General features: G+C 41.5%; 1 protein-coding gene across 26 annotated transcripts in view; it reads left to right on the top strand.

Annotated features, from left to right (window-relative positions):
• The window catches only part of PTPRD (protein tyrosine phosphatase receptor type D), a 1,160,352-nt gene that overhangs the window by 1,077,123 nt on the left and 62,415 nt on the right, over positions 1-20,814 (top strand). For all 26 annotated transcript variants that reach the window (XM_081844735.1, XM_081844724.1, XM_081844745.1 and 23 more), the window contains 2 exons: positions 6,094-6,217; positions 19,818-19,993. In XM_081844735.1, the coding sequence (XP_081700861.1) occupies positions 6,094-6,217; positions 19,818-19,993 (300 nt within the window). The remainder of the gene's footprint in view (positions 1-6,093; positions 6,218-19,817; positions 19,994-20,814) is intronic.

Here is a 20,814-nt window from a genome sequence, read left to right as displayed (position 1 = left end):
TTTTACTACCTATTTGGAGAATAGTTACGGATTTTTCCTCTTTCCCTATATTATGTAGTATGACTTATTTGTCACAGCCAGCTGGACTTCCTTCTTGAATGTGCAGTTTTAAGGCCTGTGGGCACCTTCCTGGGTTAGTATGGTGATTCTAGGCAGCTGGGATAAACTCAGTCAGTAGAGCATGAGCCTCATGGATTCGAGCCTCACATTGGGCAAAAGATTCCTGCATTGCAGCAGGTTGGACTAGATGACCCTCTGGGCCCTTCCAATTCTACAATTCTATGATTCTATGAACAAGGGATCCTATTTTAATGCACAAGCTTGATGAGAGTCTTCGAGGTGAACTACTACATGACAATTCATTGGCTCCATTGCCTACTGACCCATTTGTCTAGTGAATGGAAAGTCACGGGTAAATCGTGTCCTCCCTAAAAGAGGGCACATGTTACAGTGAGACCTGGAGACTGACCTCCTGGTTGTGGGTGGGTCTATTGGACAGCCACAACACCCGATTGGTAGGTCTCTCATTGCTGGGTATAATCTGGCCAATGGGGTGCAGTCTAAATGGATCGAGGGACCTATATAAACCCATGTGATATCTTTATTTATTGTCATTGTCCCATGCAGGACAATGAAATTGTAAAACTACATAAAACTACATAAAAACTACATAAAACTACATAAAAACTACATAAAACATTCAAAAACCCCTAAAAACTCTGAAACCCCATTTTAAAATACACTATACTATAGAGACCCCTTATGCTGCATTTAGAACCAGAATTGCATTTGCGTAGAAACTGTTTCTCAGGCGGCTAGTCCTGGCCTTTATAACCCTATACCTTCTTCCAGAAGGCAGAAGCTGAAAGAGATAATTTCCGGGGTGCGTACTATCCTGCGCTATCTCTGCCGCTTTCTTATGGCACCTGGCAGCATAGATTTGATGCACATGTCCCAGAGCTTCCTCTTTTGGCTCGTGCATCGGAACACCCACCCACCTCTCCCTAATTTTAGGGCATTTTGCGATTGACCTTGCAATGCTATTGTGCGTCATTTGCAGTGGCGTAGCGTGGGGGGTGCAGGGGGGGCCGGCCGCACCGGGCGCAACATCTGGGGTTAGGGCAAATCCACGGGTTAGGGGGCGCAAATTACTTGCCTTGCCCCGGGTGCTGACAACCCACGCTACGCCACTGGTCATTTGTAGTTGGGACAGGGGCACGGCAGGAATTTTCCCCACTTGGCTGATTGGCTGTGGCCATTTGTGTTTCACCTGCCATGTAGCAATTCGTCACAACTTGTAAGGTTGCGGATAGGCACTGGTTCAGGTGATAGGGATGGGACAATGGTCTCACCATCCTTATGTGAAGGGTATTCCATTGAAGGAATCCAAGGACTCAACTTGGTTTGGTCAACCCCCAAAAGGGGGTTGTGTCTGTGCCTGAGTCCAGGGGAGCATCTGGGGAGTGAACAGAATCTGTTCCCAGGCTTTTCACCTGCCTCAGGTGTTCACCCTTGGCTGACCTATGATAGAGCTCTGGGTCAGCGCTACCCACAACGGTGGAGGGAACTAGTCGAACCAGAGCCTATGCAACCACTCACTTTTCTGTAATCAATAAAGTTGTGGCCTAAATTCTGCCAAAAACCAAAACTAAAATTTGAGTCAAATGTGTCTTTATTTAAGGGGCAGGTCTCTGGGTCTGAACATGCAAATAGCAGCCAGCCTAAATCCAGACCTCTTTCCTACAGAGTCTCACATTTTGGGTGGAAATATGCAAAACCATAGTCAGGGGAGCATGCAGACACTACAGCTGCATTGCACATACCCTTTAAAACAAAAGTTTCATCATGTTATACAGTACATGCATTTATTGTGAAGAAATCCATTTCATCTTTTAATGGCAGCTTTGTTCAAGACAAACTGTCAGAATGAATCTACTAGGGATCCTTTTTAAGTGTCATCCATTAAACCATTAGAGCACTCATTAAAACTGTTAGCACAGACTTGTTATTCATGAGTTATTGGTCTTTCACACTTCTACAATGTTTCTGCCAATATCACTCTATTCTCTGTTCCAGCCTGGCTATTCAGACCTAGGAAATATAGATTAGATTTCTCTCTCCAGACAGGTCTTTGATGAAGTATGGTGAGGTTGAGAGTACCAAGCTAAGATTAGACTGTTTCCCTAGATTTCACAGAAATATTATTATTTATTGGTTTTATATGCCACCCTATACCCGGAGGTCTCAGGGTGGTTCACAGAACAAAATAGTGGCAACTGGATTCAAATATATAATTAAATATAGATCCAAGCATTGTCTGCTACATATTGCGGGGGGGATATGATGTGAATTACCTAATTTTGAAGACAAATATTACTCAGTATGTAGTGGATATGATTTGGAACAATTTAAGAGTTCTTCCAACGTGGACACTTTTAAAATTTGATCAGGAGGATATGCCCACAGATCTGAAATCTTTAATTTGGTTCTTGATGATAGCTGAAAAGATAGTAAGGGCAGCATGGTGGATATGCCAGCAAGCTTTGAACTGGCAGAAATGAATAAATTGACCAAACTGATTTACAGGAGAAAAGGCAGATTGTGGGAAGATTGAAAAATTCCATCAATTATTGGAATGCAAAGTGTGGAAATGCAAGGCTGGAAAGGAATCTATTTTTTGTAATGATGGAAACATGGATTCATTGCATCACAATAAAAAAGAGAAGGAAGGAAGGAAGGAAGGCCTGCTTTCTTTATGAAATCTTTTTTATTGGTTTTACAAATACAAGGTATAAATAAACACAAACTAGTAAAAACACAACTATAAAAAGAGATTCTCCGAATCTTGTGACTTCCCCCCATCCCCTCCACGGGGTCTCATTTTAAACATCTACAACTGCATATTCATCCATACTCCAATTTTTATATCAAACCATATTGTCCATAATATTTTTTACACTACAAGTGGGTCAAAACCCTGCTCTTGTTATCATCTGCTTACAGTGGTCCCCTAAGTAACTTTTAAATTTTCCCCATTCTTTTATAAAGCTTTTATCCTCTTGGTTATATAATAATAATAATAATAATAATAATAATAATAATAATAATAATTTATTATTTGTACCCCGCCCATCTGGCTGGGTTTCCCCAGCCACTCTGGACAGCTTCCACAAAGACCAAAAATACACTAATATGTCATACATTAACAACTTCCTTGAACAGGGCTGCCTTAAGATGTCTTCTGAATGTCAGGTAGTTGTTTATCTCTTTGACATCTGATGGGAGGGCGTTCCACAGGGCGGGTGCCACTACCGAGAAGGCCCTCTGCCTGCTTCCCTGTAGCTTTGCTTCTTGCAATGAGGGAACCGCCAGAAGGCCCTCGGCGCTGGACCTCAGCGTCCGGGCAGAATGATGGGGGTGGAGACGCTCCTTCAGGTATACTGAGCTGAGGCAGTTTAGGGCTTTAAAGGTCAACACCAACACTTTGAATTGTGCTTTGAAACGTACTGGGAGCCAATGTAGGTCTGGTTCCTGAGTTTTCCAGTCAGCTTTGCCATCTCAGCATAGTCCATCAACTTTGCCATTCTTCTCTGGTAAGGACTTTGTCTTCTTTCCAATTCTGAGCTAATAACATCTGGGCGGCTGTTGTTCCATACATAAAGAGTCTTTTCTGCTCCTTTGCTATGTCAGTACCTGTAATTCCTAGTAAAAAAAAGGCTTCTGCTTTCTGTACTCAGACTGAGCTGTCTCATTTGATCATGGCCAATGTACACAGCCAACTCGTTGATCCTCCATTCCCGTGCACCCCCTTGCATTCAAACTACTAATGAATTTTATTTGTTATAACAGGTAAGATTAATTGCAGCATCATAACTCTAGTGTGCTTGCAGCAGCTCTGATACACACCTTTGGGAGCGACACATGAACAGGTGCCCTTCTGTTCTTTGCAGCACTGGGGACACCTTTTTGCCCACACATGTGGAGCTTTTTCTGGCTTTAATAAGAATGAGGAAGCCCCCCCCCCCCCGAGAGAATGCTCTGTGTGCACAATGGAACCCCAGGGAGCTTTAAATTGCTTCAATTACAGCTTATCTTTTTGGTGGTGTGCCAAGAGGCAACTGCTGTTATTAAGGTACAGCTGTACCTTACCTTTAATCTGTAGTGAATATCTGCAGGTGTTAAATGCAGCCTATTTCCAGCATAATATGGATCAGAAGGGACCTAGCCTGCAGTATCTTGTAGGAAACAAAAAGATGGAACGCCCGTGTGTAGGAAGGAGGTTTTATGAAAGATTTCTGACTTGAGATGCTTGTGTTTGTCTAACTGTGGCTGTGCTAATTAAAAAGTGTGGGCTGGAAAACCAGCCCTAGAAAACTGAATACTTCATTTGTTTCTGGAGAACATGGAGATGCAGGAAAGAATAAAAGGAGGAATTGCTGTACTCCCCGGTTTGAAGGAAGCAGGTTCTCAGGTGTGGAACAGTGGCGTAGCATGGGTTGTCAGCACCCGGGGCAAGGCAAGTAATTTGCGCCCCCTAACCCATGGAGAGTGAGTGAGCCAGGTAGGGACAGAGAGCTGCGAGTGCAAGCGCGCGCCCCCCAGATGTTGCGCCCGGTGCGGCCAGCCCCCCTGCACCCCCCACGCTACGCCACTGGTGTGGAAGCAGTACATCAAAACTACAAGCAGCTGAAAATGACGCTTTTTGCACAGTACGAAAAACAGAACTTTGTTGTTGATTTTGGTAAATCACTGAAGCTTCAGATAATATGAATATAATATGATTTGCACTTTAAAGTGAACATGGGCCTGAATTAGTGCCAGACGTCACCCCAAAGACCTTGGAAAATATGATGCCTCTTCCATTTTAACAGCTCTTCCAAAATTGCTTGCAAGCCATCCTGTATTAGATCAGCACCAGATTTAAGGGGGTGCGGGCAGTTCCACTGCACAAAGCACCAAGCTGAGGGGCGAATAATAATAATAATAATAATAATAATAATAATAATAATAATAATAATACCACCTATATGGAGTGCTTTCTTCTGGGGGTACGCATACCCCTAAACCTTTTGTGAATCTAAGTTGGGCCTCCTTGAGGGACAGTATTTCAGTATGAGTAGGAAAATGAGAGCACCCCTAAAAAAAGTATTTTAGGGGAAAAAGCACTGCCTATATTTATATGGGTACCTACTGAAAAGATACATAAAAAGCAACTGTACCAAAGTACCACATTACCGCAGTCCACCCCAATTAGATCATTGTGAACCAGCAATGCTCAGCCTCCACAAAGAATCTGGTATGGATGAGCTGCTTTCTACATATGCTTAAATTCACCAGGTACAAGCCAACCAGCTGTTTGGATGAGATTTCTGCAGAAACGTCTTTCCCTTGGGAGCATCAGGAATTTTAATTGATGATCTTTGGTTAGATACTTTAGAGCCTACCCTCAGAACAAGGGGTTTCTGGCAGCACTAATGAAGTCTCTTTTCCCTTGCAAATGTACAGAGGCCACAGGCATTCTATAGAGAAAACCCCCAGTTCTATGGTTGCCATAGCTAAATCTACTTGAGCCTTTCATTATTCTTCCTCCGTTTTATTATTATAACCTCTTCACATCTCTCTCTCGCACAACAACAACAACATAATAGGTTTTTTTTTCTTGTTTTGTGTGAGAACAGATAGAGTATCTTGCAAGGCCAGCGGTTAAATGTGATTGTCAATAAGGGCTTGCCCACACTTGCACTTGTCTTGTGCTTTCTAAGCACAAGTTTTCCGCTTTTCCCTGGAGAAACCTACCCTTTGAACATTGATTCAGAGCAATCTGCCCCAAACCCAGTTGGCATTCTGATTCTGCGGGTTTCTCTGCAGTAAAGCGGCGAGACAAGCAGACATCCAGTTGTGCCCTAAGTATCAGTATGACAAACTGCAGTGGAGTAAGACCCACAGTTAAGTCCTTTGAGCTATGCAATACATGTGAACCTTTTATAAAAGGTAAGTATTTCCAAAATAAAAATAGTTCTTCAGCTAATAATAACTATCCCTTCTCTCTCTCTCTCTCTCTCTCTCTCTCTCTCTCTCTCTCTCTCTCTCTAGTCAATTGACCCAGGGCAGCAATTCACATGGGAACACTCTAACCTGGAAGTAAATAAACCAAAGAATAGATACGCGAATGTCATCGCTTATGACCATTCTCGAGTTCTCCAATCAGCAATAGAAGGTAAGGTGAAAATGGAACCAAGCAAACCTTCAGACATTGTATATTAAAAGCAGTTCATCTTCCACAAGATCAAACTCGGCTAAAATTCAGGGCTTTGAAATCCACATACTGATATTTTGTTATATTTCATTTTGAAGTGCTTAAACACATGAAAGAGTTCCTTACTTAATATGCAATTAACATACATGGTAGATTGATGTAGTTCTTTTACCCAGCAGTAACAAAAAGTGTTAAAGGTATGTGTAAATTTGTGGTGCGGGTGTCAGGGATGTTTGTGTGTGTGCATGTATGAGAAAAAGCAGGCGCCTTGTGGAAGATTTTTCCCCCTGCAGTGATAATGTGTGAACCATAAAGAACCAAAAAGAACAGTGTTTTGCTTTCTGATCTACCTAAAAGCATTACATAACAAAATAAATTGAGCAAACGTCTCTTGCAAGTTACTAATAGATACCATTTGAACTGCAACTGTTTGTGCTATATTATGGGATGTGGTATGCTAGAAACTGTTGCAGGGGGAGCGAGACATATCTCTTGGTTTTGTAAAGTTTTCACACATTCATGAAAGGTCTTGGACTAATCCCTTACATTTCAGGTTGGGGGTCTGGGAATAAGACCTTGAAAGGCTGGCTTTGACCAAAGTCAAAGGCTTTGACTTTGAAATAAGTTGCTTTTTATACCCTTAGTTCCAGGAAAGGAAATCCAGAGATCGTCTTTTGTGGTACGTTCATAGCTCAGCAGCAGAGCACATTGTTTTATGCATGAGATTTGAGATCATATCCCCAATATTACTAGTTAAGGGATCTCAGGGAAGAGAGCTTGATGTAGAGCCACTATATACAACCTTGGAGGACTGGATTAAAAATCAGTTGGGCAACTCTAGGTAGATCTACTGGGCAGCTCTTCAGAGAGACCTTGTTCACAGGTAGCTTACCATGTTTACATGTGGCTTACTCTGGTTCATTAGCGAGGCCTTGTTCACACATAAGCAAGCATATGGGCTCTCAGAATGAAAATCACATCTTCTTCACTCCTCTCCAGGTCTTCCTGCTGCCACAATACCTGCAGCTAAGCCAAACAAAGCCCAAAGCAAGAAAAAACTTTGGCGAGACAACCCACGAGCCCAGGTCCATGTAGTTCAGCAGCAGGAGGACTGGGGTGAAATGAATAATAACAATTGTTCTTATTCTTATTATTTGTACCCCACCCATCTGACTAGGTTGCCCTAGCCACTCTGGGTAGCTTCTAGCATATGCCAAAACATAATAAAACATTTAAAAACTTCCATATACAGGGCTTCCTTTAGATGTCTTCTAAATTAAATAAATAAATAAATAAATAAATAAATAAATAAATAAATAAATAAATAAATAAAATTTATACCCAGCCACTCTGGGCGGCTCTCAGCAGAATATTAAAAACATGATAAAACTTCAAACATTAAAAACTTCCCTAAACAGGGCTGCTTTCAGATGTCTTTTAAACATCAGATAGTTGTTTATTTCCTTGACATCTGATGGGAGGGCATTCCACAGGGTGGGCACCACTACCGAGAAGGCCCTCTTCCTGGTTCCCTTAACTTCTTGCAGTGAGGGAACTGCCAAAAGGCCCTCGGAGCTGGACCTTAGTGTCAGGGCAGAACGATGGGGATGGAGACACTCCTTCAGTACACTGGGCCAAGGCCGTTTTGAGCTTTAAAGGTCAGCACCAACACTTTGATCTGTGCCTGGAAAGGTACTGGGAGCCAATGTAGGTTTTTCAGGACCACTGTTACATGATCTCAGCGGCCACTCCCAGCCATGAAGCAGCCATGATTTTTTCTGTTGCCACTCACACACTTGCTTCTTTTTGGCTTCATGTTGTGTGCGAACCAGGCCAACATGCAGGTAGAAGCTAACACTGCTGAAGTGTGTTGAAGTCATAGTGAAGAAAAAGAAAAAAAAGAACTTGAAAGGATTTAGTGCACATGGAGTATTTAATTCTTGTGGCGTGGTGGTAGTGTTGGTAACTATTTTAAAATGGTGACCTTCAACCACAGCTGAGTTTACAGAGGTCTTAATTGCTTTTACTCCTCTGCCAAGCACGACTTACAATCCAAATTGTCTAGATGAGGCAGTCCTAATTATCAGAAAACACTACCATTTGGCGCATTAGAAATTGATCCATGGACGGATTCCTCCAAAGGCCACCCCACTATTAACTGCTCCCTCGGCTAAAAGATGCTGCTTTTAGGCATAAGGAGATGCTTCTGTCAGGAGGTCCGACACACGAGTAGGAGTCTGGTAGAGACACATGCCCGATTGGCATGTTCTCTTCCTCCTGGTCAGTCGTTTGGGAGATTCAAACTCTTTCTCCAGAGCGAACATCACAGCAACTGATACCTTAAGGCATCAGCACACTTCAAGACCAGCAGAGTACAATATATGCAGTCAGCGTACAGACTCAGCAGTGCAACATTTGGCTAAACTACGTTTATTTACATATACAGTGGTACCTCACATTAAGTACTTAATTCGTTCCGGAGGTCCGTACTTAACCTGAAACTGTTCTTAACCTGAAGCACCACTTTAGCTAATGGAGCCTCCTGCTGCTGCCGTGCCGCCAGAGCATGATTTCTGTTCTCATCCTGAAGCAAAGTTCTTAACCTGAAGCACTATTTCTGGGTTAGCAGAGTCTGTAACCTGAAGCGTATGTAACCTGAAGCGTATGTAACCCGAGGTACCACTGTACATATTTGGAGCATTGTAACTCAGCTCCTTCCTCTTCAGCATCAGACAGCAAAGAGAAAGAACAAAAGGACAAACGTCCTACATCATGGAAACACAGTCATACAAACATCCTGTCTCCATCACTCCCCACAATGTGGAATGAAAACATACACCGTCATGTGATAAAAACAATCCCATGACTGCAGCATGGGAAAAGAATCCTAACAGTTTCAACTAGTTTGGTTATTTGCACAGGAGCTTATAGCTCCTTCCTCCCTCATATATAACATGCAAAATTGTATGACACTTAATATTTTCTTAGATAAGCCGCATCTGATACCCCAAACAAGCAGTCGCGGGACGGAGCAATGACTGTGTTTATAAGTGTAATCAGTTCTCCAGTGTGCTATGCAAAGCTAAGTGAATGCTTTCTGAAGGAAAACACAACCCCACTATTGAGCCTACATCTCTGCCTAATTTTTTGCAGCTGCATTTCGGAGGCTTTGATAGCAGACAGCTTTTTCCCAAATATATTAGAAAATGTAAATGATTGCCTTGGAAAAAAATTTGCATGTAATAATCTGCTTACATTTGTTCCACCTGTAAGGCAATTTACATGATATTGACTGCATTTTAGCTGTGTCAGTTATGTTCCCTCATATCAGGCTTCCCAGCCCAAATGTCACTTCACATGTATATTAATTAGAGATTTGGATATCCAAAAAAGAAAAAAAGAACCTCTTTTCTTAACAAAGTGTGTGGACTTTGTGCTCTCAGCCCCCTGAAAAGAAGTGGATTGTTTCCTTATTAGGGAAATTCATGGGCATTGTTGAGCCTGTTCTGCTTTTCTTCATTGTTTCTTGCTTCTGTGGAATAGAGATACAGGCCAAAGTACATCCCATGCTAAAACAATCAATTTTATTTTATTTTTTTTCTGGAAAGAGATCTGAGTAAGCAGTAAAGCCTAGTTTGAAAGGGCTACCGGATTCAATGTGTGTGAACCAAGAACTTCCTTGGTAAACAAACAAACAAACAAACAAACAAAACCCAAGCAACTTTCTGTGCAAGAAACAAAGTTCAGTCAATGGCATGAGAAAGAGAAAATGTAGAGGTTTAATTGAATCAGAGCTCCTGTTAAATGCAGTGCAATGTTTTGATCTTTCCAGAGACCCAAACCTGAGCTAGAAAAGAAATGGCATATTATTTTACTTTACTCCACTTGTAGAGGAGAAAATAAGTATGTTAAAATTAAAATGCAGCCTAGTAAACATACAGGGGGTCATGACAGGTGTACAGGGCTGCATTTTTATTTCATTAAGCCCAAGCTGCTTATTTGCAAAATAATTTTTATACAATGACACCATCTTGGGTTGATTTATGATGACACACCTTTTAAATGCTTTGATGCACGTTGAGACTGACATTAAAGGATGCCCTAGACTAAGTTTGAAATGTGCATTGTGCCAGGAAGTTCTTAGTCAAGATTTTTTTTTAAAAAAAAACAACAACACGACTCTTCATCTTCTTTGAATATTGGGGAAAACTATATAAGAATTAAATTTGTTAACAGGCACTCTCAGCTTGTCCCATTGATTGAAGGTAGCGGTAGGGTGTGTTCATCATGCAGCAATTGCCGCATCAGCTGGTGAGAAACAGCCATCACAGATCAGAGACAGTTTTCATGATCTGCAACCAGGGCCAGATTTAGGTTTGATGAGGCCCTAAGCTACTGAAGGTAATGGGGCCCTTTCTATGTCCAGCTGTCCTTTGTCAACAACAAATTGTCGCTGTTTTGTGTGTTGAATATATGATATATGGTAATTTATGGACCTAAAGCAATTTGCACATGTTGCCATGCAATCAATCCACGCAGAATGTAGGCACCCTATATATAGAAATGAGCAAACCGGTGATATTTTAGGGAGCAGGCTAGTGGGCGGGGCCCATGACTTACATCATAGGAGTCTACACAACACAAAACATTGTTGCTGTATGTAGGTTTTATTTCTATTTTACCTTATATTTTGGAAATGTATATCCAGGTGTTTTTTTTCTTTAATTTTTTTTTTGGGGGGGGGCAAGAGAGTGGGGCCCAAAGCTATAGCTTGTTTAGCTTATACATAAGCCACACTGTTTGCGACATTACATCCAGCTCAATACTTTGTCACTGGAAACATTCGTCAGCCTGGCCTAAAATGTTGAGCAACTAGGGATAAAATTGACACAATCCATTTGGTTATTTCTCAACCTTCTCTCTGATTCTTTCTCCAAGATGTTCAGAGTAGCGTAACCCATTTTATTTTCACAAGAAGAGTGTGCGACTGGCCCAAGTTCTCCCAGTGAGGTCCTTGTGCAGAGATTTGAACTCAGGTCTCCCTTTTTCAAATGTCTGACTACTTTGCCCTACACACTTTCAACCATGTTTTTAACTCTGCCTGAATTGACGGCGAGCCATATCCATTTTTGGCACTTGATTTCAGAAATAAATTTAGCTGCTTTTCATTTTGCTCCCCTTTTAGAGTACAGCTTTTGCAAGAACGTTATTCAAAATATATCCGTCTTCTTGTATTTCTAAGAATTTTAAAGCAGTGGGTTGTAATGACATATTTAAGTGGAATGTCTTTCCCAAGCTTAGAGACTTTATTGCCAGGCTCTAAAGAAACAGTAAACATTCCAAATATGAAAATAAAAATGCTGCCTAGCATTACATTTATTTCACAGCTGCATTTGTTTTTGGGTTACTATAGAAACTAATGCTTTGATGTTGTTATGAGATTTAGGTTTTTGTGTTGTTGGGTTTTTTTTAAAAAAAGGAACTTAGCCAAATATATTGAACTCCAGAATGCATATTTCAGTGCATTTATTTTATCCTTCCAAGGATTTCCCTTTTTTTAAAAAAAGTTGTCCGTAAAATGCTTCATTAAAAAGCATTTGGAATTTGGAGTGAACCCAATTTTATTCTGCTCCAGTGTGATAGAGTACAGGAATAGCCAAGGGGGTGCCCTTCAGAAGTCCCATCAGCCCCAGCCAGTGTGGCCAATGGGCAGGAATTATGGGAGTTGTAGTCCAATAACACATGGAATGTACAAACTTGGCTACCCTGATATGGTGGATAGGTTTAGGAGACCTCGGTGGCCATGGACATGCCACTGTCCCTCATCCAAACCTCCCTCTCACAGAATTGTTACAAGGTGAAAATGGACAAACCCCATCAATGCCCCTGCTCTAATTCTCCTCCTCCTCCTCCTCCTCCTCCTCCCCCTCCCCCTCCTCCTCCTAGGAAAGACAGGATACAGATGTGATAATTTTGAGTTTGTAGGGTGTGGAATGGTCCTATGAATTGCCTGCTAACTGCCCACCCCAAGTGAACTCAGTTTTCCTTTGCAAAATCCCTTGCAACTTCATACTCTTCTCTTTCCAGTACTAGGTGATCATCAACTTGCACAACTCCTTGTGCATGCAATTCTTCAAATGCCCTTATTTTGTTATTTAAAGGGCTTGCCCTTGGCACAGTTTTTCTACTGAGTTTTTGCTTGCAGTCGGGGTTTCTGATAGGTGTGTGTATGCTTGCCATGGTGACTTTAAATTTTACTAATCTCTTTACCAGCATATATCTTGTTGCAAGCTTATCTTATACACACACACAAAAAAAAATTATATCTGCTTTAATTCTTTTCCACTTAGTAAACGCAACTTCATTGTTTCCCACCAAAACTACATCTTCATTCCTTTTTTTCATTTGCCTGTTTTCCGAAGGTTATTGTTTACAAGCGCTATGAAGCTTAATCCTATTACTTCAAACTCTCTTTTAAAATATTCTTTAATTGCACATTTCTTAGAAGAGCATCTCCCAAGCAAAGGTTTATGGTTTAATTTGTCTTAAATAGGGAGATTGTGCAGTACTTAGCCTTTGTCAAGGCTTGAAACAATTTCACGATGTGATTTCAGTCTGCAAATAAAGTGTGAAGTCTAATTAAAGCTTTTTAAGATGACAAGTTTCTTCACTGAATCAAAGGAAGAATGCTGAGGTCTGCATTACCAGGCCTGTTGTGTAGCTCTTGTTTCATTTACCTTTGTACATACAGAATGTTCAGCTTGTTTTAGTGCCTCTTTTGTACTGCTCATGAAAGCGGCCTCGTAGTAAATCAGAAATAACAGCAAGAGAGTTTCTTACACCCCCAATCCCTTGTAAAGAACTGGTACTAAGGAATCATTCTGTTGCATTGTTTTTCGTTATCAGTTGAGTATGTCTCTATCTGCATACATAGACTGTAGCTGGAGGATGGTTGGAAAGGATAAGAGAGAGGGGCGTACAAACACGTTTGTGTTTGTCTAGATATTGTTACACGCAACCCAATCTCTCACTGTTGAGAGACTCTCCTCCACCTCGCCCACGTTCCAGCAGCTGCTACAAGCTACCCAAGGGAGGAGGCCAGCAGTGGCGGCCATGGAGATACATTGGGGTGCTTCTTAACCGCCACATCTGTCACCACCACCATCTCATCCTCCTCCCAGAGGTGTAGGGGGGCACTGGCAAGGGAAATAGGACCATTCCAGGATCAAATTAGAAGCCGGGATAGCTTTTTTACTTCCAGGACTGCCCTGGAAAACTGGGGCACTTGGAGGGCATGGGAATAAAATACTAAATAGAAGAAAGCAGGCGGCAGAGGGCCTTCTTGGTAGTGGCACCCGCCCTGTGGATCTCCCTCTCTTCAGATCTCAAGGAAATAAACAACTCTCTGACTTTTAGAAGACATCTGAAGACAGCCCTGTATAGGGAAGTTTTAATGTGTGGTGTTCACTGTGTTTGATCCTTTAATTTGCTCGAAGCCGACCAGAGTGGCTGGGGCAACCCAGTCAGATGGATGGCTATAATTGATTGATTGATTGATTTTCAAATAGGCCTCTCAAGCAGCATCAAGGGTTTAAGCAGTAAGAGCACACACTGGACCTCTAAGAGGGAAAAGATGTCACACCCAGGCATTCCTTGTCCACATATATCTAGGCTCTGGGAGTTGCTAGAGTTTTCTGTCTCTCTCACAGGGATGTACACAAAAGCAGAACCCCTAGGGAAATTAATCTGGATCTGCTTGAAGTCACTTGGTAGCAAACGTGTGTTTGTTGTGTGTAGTTAAACACCTCCCTGAGAACAAAGGCCTAATATTCTTTTGATTTCATTCCATGATTGAGAAAAGAATGATATGATGTTTGCATGGTTCCTGGCCATGGGATTCTGTTATGCTACTAGATGCTTATTCTTTTAATTATTTCACAGCCAAATCTAGGACATGTTTCATTGGCACACACTCTGTACATAATATGCTGGGCAAAACTCAAGGTCTGGTTTCACTAATGCTGTAAATAGAGACTTATTTGGTTCTCATTAGTGTGAACTCGAGAGCAAATTTGGCCCATTGTCCCTCTTCTGACCCGTGCTTAAAAAAAAAGCTGGCTGCTGAAATGACTGACATCTCTGACTGTTCTACGCAAATTTAAATAATGATGGCAGTTGTTGCTGTGCTTGTGGGTTAAAAATGCCTCAAGCTATGGAGCTAACAAAGATTTGCAGAATTTCAATAAATTGCCTGAACTCTTTGATTGTTTTTGTACTATTAGTTGTGACACAGTATTGCCAGGGGCTTTTTCCTGCCACCCCCAAGCATGGCAAGAGGACCCTAAGAAGCAATCCCACATTTATATTTATTCTCAGGCAGCCATCATTTCATTTCTCTCTCTGTTTGCCTGCTATTGCCAGAGTACATTGCAGAGATTGTAAATGACAAGGGTTTTCCATGAGTACCTATCCCATTCCCAAGAACATAGATTATAAACGTAGTAGTCTTTAGTTGTGATTCAGAAGTGTATATGTGTGTTGTTAAAATGCACACGTACTAAGCTTCAGCCAGATTGCTTCATCATGTGGCTTGAAAGCATTCCGATATTATGGTGGCTGACTGGACAAGCCATCATTCATGCACCATCTCTACTAATGCTAGGTTTGCACAAGCAACAATCTACACAGGCTTCATAAGAACAGCTACTCTAGAAGTCAGTCTCCAACAGAGGCCAACAGTAGGTCCAGCTCCGAGGGCCTTCTGGCGGTTCTCTCACTGCGAGAAGTGAGGTTGCAGGGAAGCAGGCAGAGGGCCTTCTCAGTGGTGGCACCTGCCCTGTGGAGCGCCCTCCCACCAGAAGTCAAAGAGAAGAACAACTCCCAGACTTTTAGAATACATCTCAAGGCAGTCCTGTTAGTTTTATAGTGTTTTTAATAATCTGCTGGGAGCTGCCCCGAGTGGCTGGGGAGGCCCGGCCAGATGGGTGGGGTATAAGTAATAAATTGTTGTTGTTGTAGTTATGTGGGTCATGGATGAAAAGATGGGGTGTGGAAAGGGAAGTAGCTAAAGCAAAGGATTACTCCCCCAACAGAGGCAAGGCAAAATACCTGATGAGACCATCCACTGACCAAGGTGTGGTTACTTAATAGAATTATCAAATTGTAGAGTTGGAATATTTTGCCCAAACCCACGACCCTGAGATTAAGAGTCACATGATCTACCAACTGAGCAATCTCTTTGGAAATCAAAGATTTGGAAATTTTCAGGTTATCTTTGGATCAGGGAAATCTAAATTCAGAGGGGGGGAATGTGTGAGATCCTAGTTCTTTGCAGTGGAAGTCTTCTGGTTATGCAGAATGAATGAGAGCACGAGCAACTTTGAATCTGAGTTGTTATGCTCTGATGCTAGACAAGCCCGTGATATAATGAAAGCTAAAATCGTGCGAGGCCTTGTCATCGTATTCAGCATGTAAAAACATCTGTTGTCCTTGTATTGAGAGGCTATTCAGCTCGAGGATTACGGTTTTGGTTCACTAGCCCTAAACTTGTTGAATGATTTGTTGAATTGAGGAAAGGCTGTGACTGATTTTTGACTCCAACCTTGATTAAAATAATATGAGGCTGATCTTAGATGTGGCATTGGCAGTGTGCTCCCTTGCTGATAATGCTGGAACATCGGTTCTTGTGGTTAGAAACCAGCCTCCCCAGAAGATCTATTGGCACCATTGTGCACAGAAAGATGGGAGTGGGATTCCACCCCCTAGTTTTTGTTATGTTGTTCTTTGTTTTATTTCCAGGGCTTTTCTTTGAGAAATAATATGTGCTTTGCAGAACAATACCAGACATTTGTAAATGTTGTTCTAATTTATGCAGGAAAATGTTTCTATTATACATACCTGGTCCACATCTTTCAGATATAATACCCACTAGGTATAGATTTCTCATGTTGGCCTCATTTCCCCTCTCATCTCCTTTGTGCAGAAGTGTTTTATCATCTTTGATAAATAGAGGGTGTGTGGCATTGTGCCCAGCTGGTGTTATTTTCTGAATCATTAACTCATACTTCCACATTCAGGAAATTCATGAGAACCTTCTCATTTAACCAGAAATGTTGTGAACCCCAAATTCTCTGCTTTATAATAAACTGTTCCTCTATCAGGCTTAGTGTAGAGCTTACAAATTAGGGCCTCTCTAAGCTGAATAACTACCATGTTTTCAGTGTATGATCCTCAGGGTAGTTTGCAGCAGAAAGAAATCATCACTTTCCCCAGATCTGTGGGGCTCAGCTTAGCTCAGCAGAAGTAGTTACCCTTAGCACTTTCTTAGCACTTAGCTGGGGAGCCAGTGTGGTGTAGTTGTTAAGAGCGGTGGACTCGTAATCTGGTGAACCGGGTTCGCTTCCCCGCTCCTCCACATGCAGCTGCTGGGTGACCTTGGGCTAGTCACATTTCTCTGAAGTCTCTCAGCCCCACTCACCTCACAGAGTGTTTGTTGTGGGGGAGGAAGGGAAAGGAGAATGTTAGCCGCTTTGAGACCCCTTAGGGTAGTGATGAAGCGGGATATCAAATCCAAACTCCTCTTAAGCTTCAAGAGCTGTTCTTTGGGTTATATTGTAGAGTGGCTTCAATAAAACTTAGTGAACCCGAGCAATAATTGACTTAGAAATGCACTTTGTTTTGTTCAGCTTCTGGTGTGAGACCAAAATGGCAGTTCAGTATCCGTAGCTAACATACTGAGGCTTGCAATCAAAGACTTGAGTCCCCACTGAAATCAAGGGGGCTGCAGCGTTTATGATGTGCAGCCCTAAGTAAATTGGCATGCAGGAGACAGCACTGCTTGCCTTCTGTATACTGAGGTCTATTTCACATGACGCTTTCCCCTCATAAATGAAAAATTACAACCAGCATTCCACTTCTAAAGAAGAGAGAGAGAGAGAGAGAGAGAGAGAGAGAGAGAGAGTGTCTATGACCTGGAGCTAGTAGTCATCACTTTTCCCCTGATGCTAAAAGCTGTCCAAATTCTGGTTGCAGTTTGCTCCTGCTTATACAGATTTTAATAAGTCTTTATAGTTGTTCAGGGTCAGCAAAGATGATACCGCAGGTCAAAGCAAACTTCATAAATAATCCATACAATTTTAAAATCATTTCCAAACTGTATTGAAATTTAAATAGGGTCACAACAGGTCATCATACTTCTTCAAAGATAATTGAGTGGTAGAATGAAGAATTGGGCACATAAGGATGTGTGTGTGGCAAAAAGGAAAGTTCTCTTAATGATATTATTCTATTACTAAGAGCCGCTGCTTGCATTGTTTGCCAGCCCTCCCTACCCCTCTTGACAACTCCCCTCCCTGATCCCCCCATAGCTCACCCCAATCCCAAGATCCCGCTGCCACAACCACTCCCAGAAGAAAGAAGGAAAAAAGAAAACAAAGTCTTTCTCCCCATGCTGCTACCTCCTGAAGGATGCATTTTGAAATGCACACTTTGCTTCCTCCTGGCAGCGGCTGCTGAAGAGGAGAAAGTGATGGTAGCACAGAAGCAAACTCCTAGGACAGGCATAGGCAAACCTGGCCCTTCAGATGTTTTCGGACTACAACTCCCATGATCCCTAGCTAACAGGACCAGGGATAATGGGAACTGTAGTCCCAAAACATCTGGAGGGCCGATTTTCCCAAGCCTGTCCTAGGAGCTGAGGTCCATTCGACACCCCCTCCTCATAAAATATTTGAGGTTGATGGGCATTGCTATTCAAATGGTGTGCATGCACTGCATCTTGTAATCAATTATATGGGGTGGGGCCAACCTGCCCCCCCATTTTATTCACGTTGGCACCCCTGGGTGGTAAGGAGTTTGTGAAGGCCTAGCTGCCCGACTGCCTGATCGCCTGCTTTCACTGGACCACCTGTCTCTTTGCTCATCGCTCGCTCACTGGGGCCACCGACTCGCTCAGACCCCAGTTGTCTCTCACCCCTGCTGTGTGTGCATGCCTGCGGGTAAGCAAGCTACTGACAGCCACACAAACTGAAGCGCAATGGCTTTTTCTTGCGAGAAATGTAGTTCAAGGTGCTTTCAGGTCTTTGATTTATTTTGAGCAGCTCATTTGTTGAGCCAACCAGTGGCCCATGGTGGGACAGCAATAGAGACCAAACTTGTGCAACTTACTAGTGAAGCATCATAACAGAAAGTGGGTGGGGAAGATTAAAAAATGATGCACTCTTCAGATTTATTCCAGTTCTCTCAACCTCTGTCACTGAGGTTATCAATGTTTAGAGTAGGGACACACATTAAAGTGTCTACACTGTTTGATTGTAGAAAAGACCTCAAAGCTTTTTTGCCTTCCTTCCTCCTCCCCACCTATGATCTGACTGTTTTCCCCTTGATTTCTCCCATAAAGGTTTAATGGCTCCAGTTAAAATAACCAGGACAAATAACAAAGGTTTTTTGCCTTTGTGCCATGCTTCGATGATGCCAGAAATTTCTTGATAGCCATCAGTTTGCCAGACTAGTTGGATCTTCCATTGGTGTAGCAGAACTTTTCATAAAATCACATCTCTGCTTAATAATGTGAAAAGCCTTGGGATTTGTTTGTTTTTTTAAAAATTGCATTTGCTGGATGACAAGTGGCAATGCTATAATGACATTCTTTGAATAGAGAGCTTTAATGACATTGTGACACTTAGGATTTTTTTTTATGGAGTGGGGAGTTATAACATCACAACAGGTTATGTGTAAGAAAGACAATAGATTGAGAAACAGCTGGAGCCAAAATCACACTTATCACGAATGGAAGAAAGTATTTTTACAGCAGCAACCCAGGTCCAGATTTTGACATATTGCTAATATTTTTAAGGCAATGACGTTGGTCACTTCTTAATATAAAATTTTAAATAATAATAATAGACCGGTGACAGAAGAGCTTTCCCAATTCTTTAAGGTAAAATAGTTAATTTCTTCATTGATATTAACAGAAAGTGCTTTGGACATAGTTCTAGTGAGCAGCACAAAAAAGGAAAAGAGGATGGACTGTTAGGAAACCTTGGTTAGGTCATAATTTGATTTTGTGGAAAAGTTGGTTGGAACTAGAGTTTAAGATACCATATTTACTCAAATCTAATGCAAATAATGTTGCAAAAATTAAGGTGTGCATTAGATTCAATGGCACATTTACATTCGCCAGCAAATACTTTTTTTGGTTTCAAGGTTCTGAAAATTGAGGTGTGCATTAGATTTGACGGTGCATTAGACCTGAGTAAATATGGTAGTATGTTTAATTTCAAAGCCAGATTTTGTGGATCACACAGGACTGATGAATGCAATAAACTGCATTATAATGAAAGATAATTTAGCAGATGCAAAGACAGTTATAATTTATTTGATTCATCAGTGATTATATGGCAACCTTCTAGAGTGAAATAGGTAAATATTTCATGGTAAATGCAAAGAACAAGCATCTTAAGATACTAAGAAAAACAAAGAAAGATGTATTAAAAAGTTGGAAAGTACTGAAATGTCATTTTGTTTCTTAATCAAAAAAATTGAAATGAATTTTGCTTTCTAGGCATACCAGGGAGTGATTATATAAATGCTAACTACATAGACGGCTACAGAAAACAGAATGCCTATATAGCAACACAAGGAGCTCTTCCTGAAACTTTTGGAGATTTCTGGAGAATGATCTGGGAACAAAGGGGCGCAACGGTTGTCATGATGACCAAACTGGAAGAGAGGTCCAGGGTAAGGCAACTTTATATTTCTTTATATTTATATTTGGCTAACCTTTCATGAGTAGTTTATCCATAAAACTGACTTTCAAATGTGATGGGAGTCCTGTCATTCCCCAAAATGTCTATAATAGTTTCTTCATTCATTTCAGCTCCTTTATTTGAGCTACACTGCATTAAAAGACGTCCAAACTACAGAAACTGGTCTTTGTCTTTAATGCACAATCTTTTCTCCTTTGCTCCACACCTTGATATATATGGAAACCTTTAGGGAGATTCTCTTGAATGTCTCCAAAATTTCTATTTATTTCACTGGGTTATGTGTGTGAGAGAGAGATTAAATGTGTACATTAAAGTCTTGGATCTCACATAACTATGTTCATGTGATAGCACTTTCCAGTCTTCCTAGTGATAAACTGCAAGTTTCGTTGACATGGCTGGTGTGATACCGTTATCATGTTTCAAAGAGCCTATCGGTCTTTGTTATCACATTGCCTTATTACCTTACACAGGGAGGCAGGCTGGGATGTGATGTGAAAAGACAATCTGCGATAACGGATCTGGGTTGATGACTTAACACAAGCACTTGATATCTACAATGAAAAAACTGTTAAATGCTGTCTTCAGAACCAATTGCATTAACCAAATGCATTTTAAAGGACTGCACTATTCCAGGTTTTCTTAATGATTTGTCCCTTATTAAAAACGTTACGCGGATACGTTTAGCAATCTCAAGCCCATAGTCATTACAGTACACTGAAAATATTATTGCTTGCCTGATTATTCAATTTGTATTAATATTATTACTTACAAATATATGTTGATAATGAGGAT

This window comes from Podarcis erhardii, assembly GCF_964252035.2.
Source record: "Podarcis erhardii genome assembly, chromosome: 17".
Taxonomy (NCBI): domain Eukaryota; kingdom Metazoa; phylum Chordata; class Lepidosauria; order Squamata; family Lacertidae; genus Podarcis; species Podarcis erhardii.
Note: the sequence above shows the minus strand (reverse complement) of the source record. Positions and strands in the feature narration are given on the sequence as shown.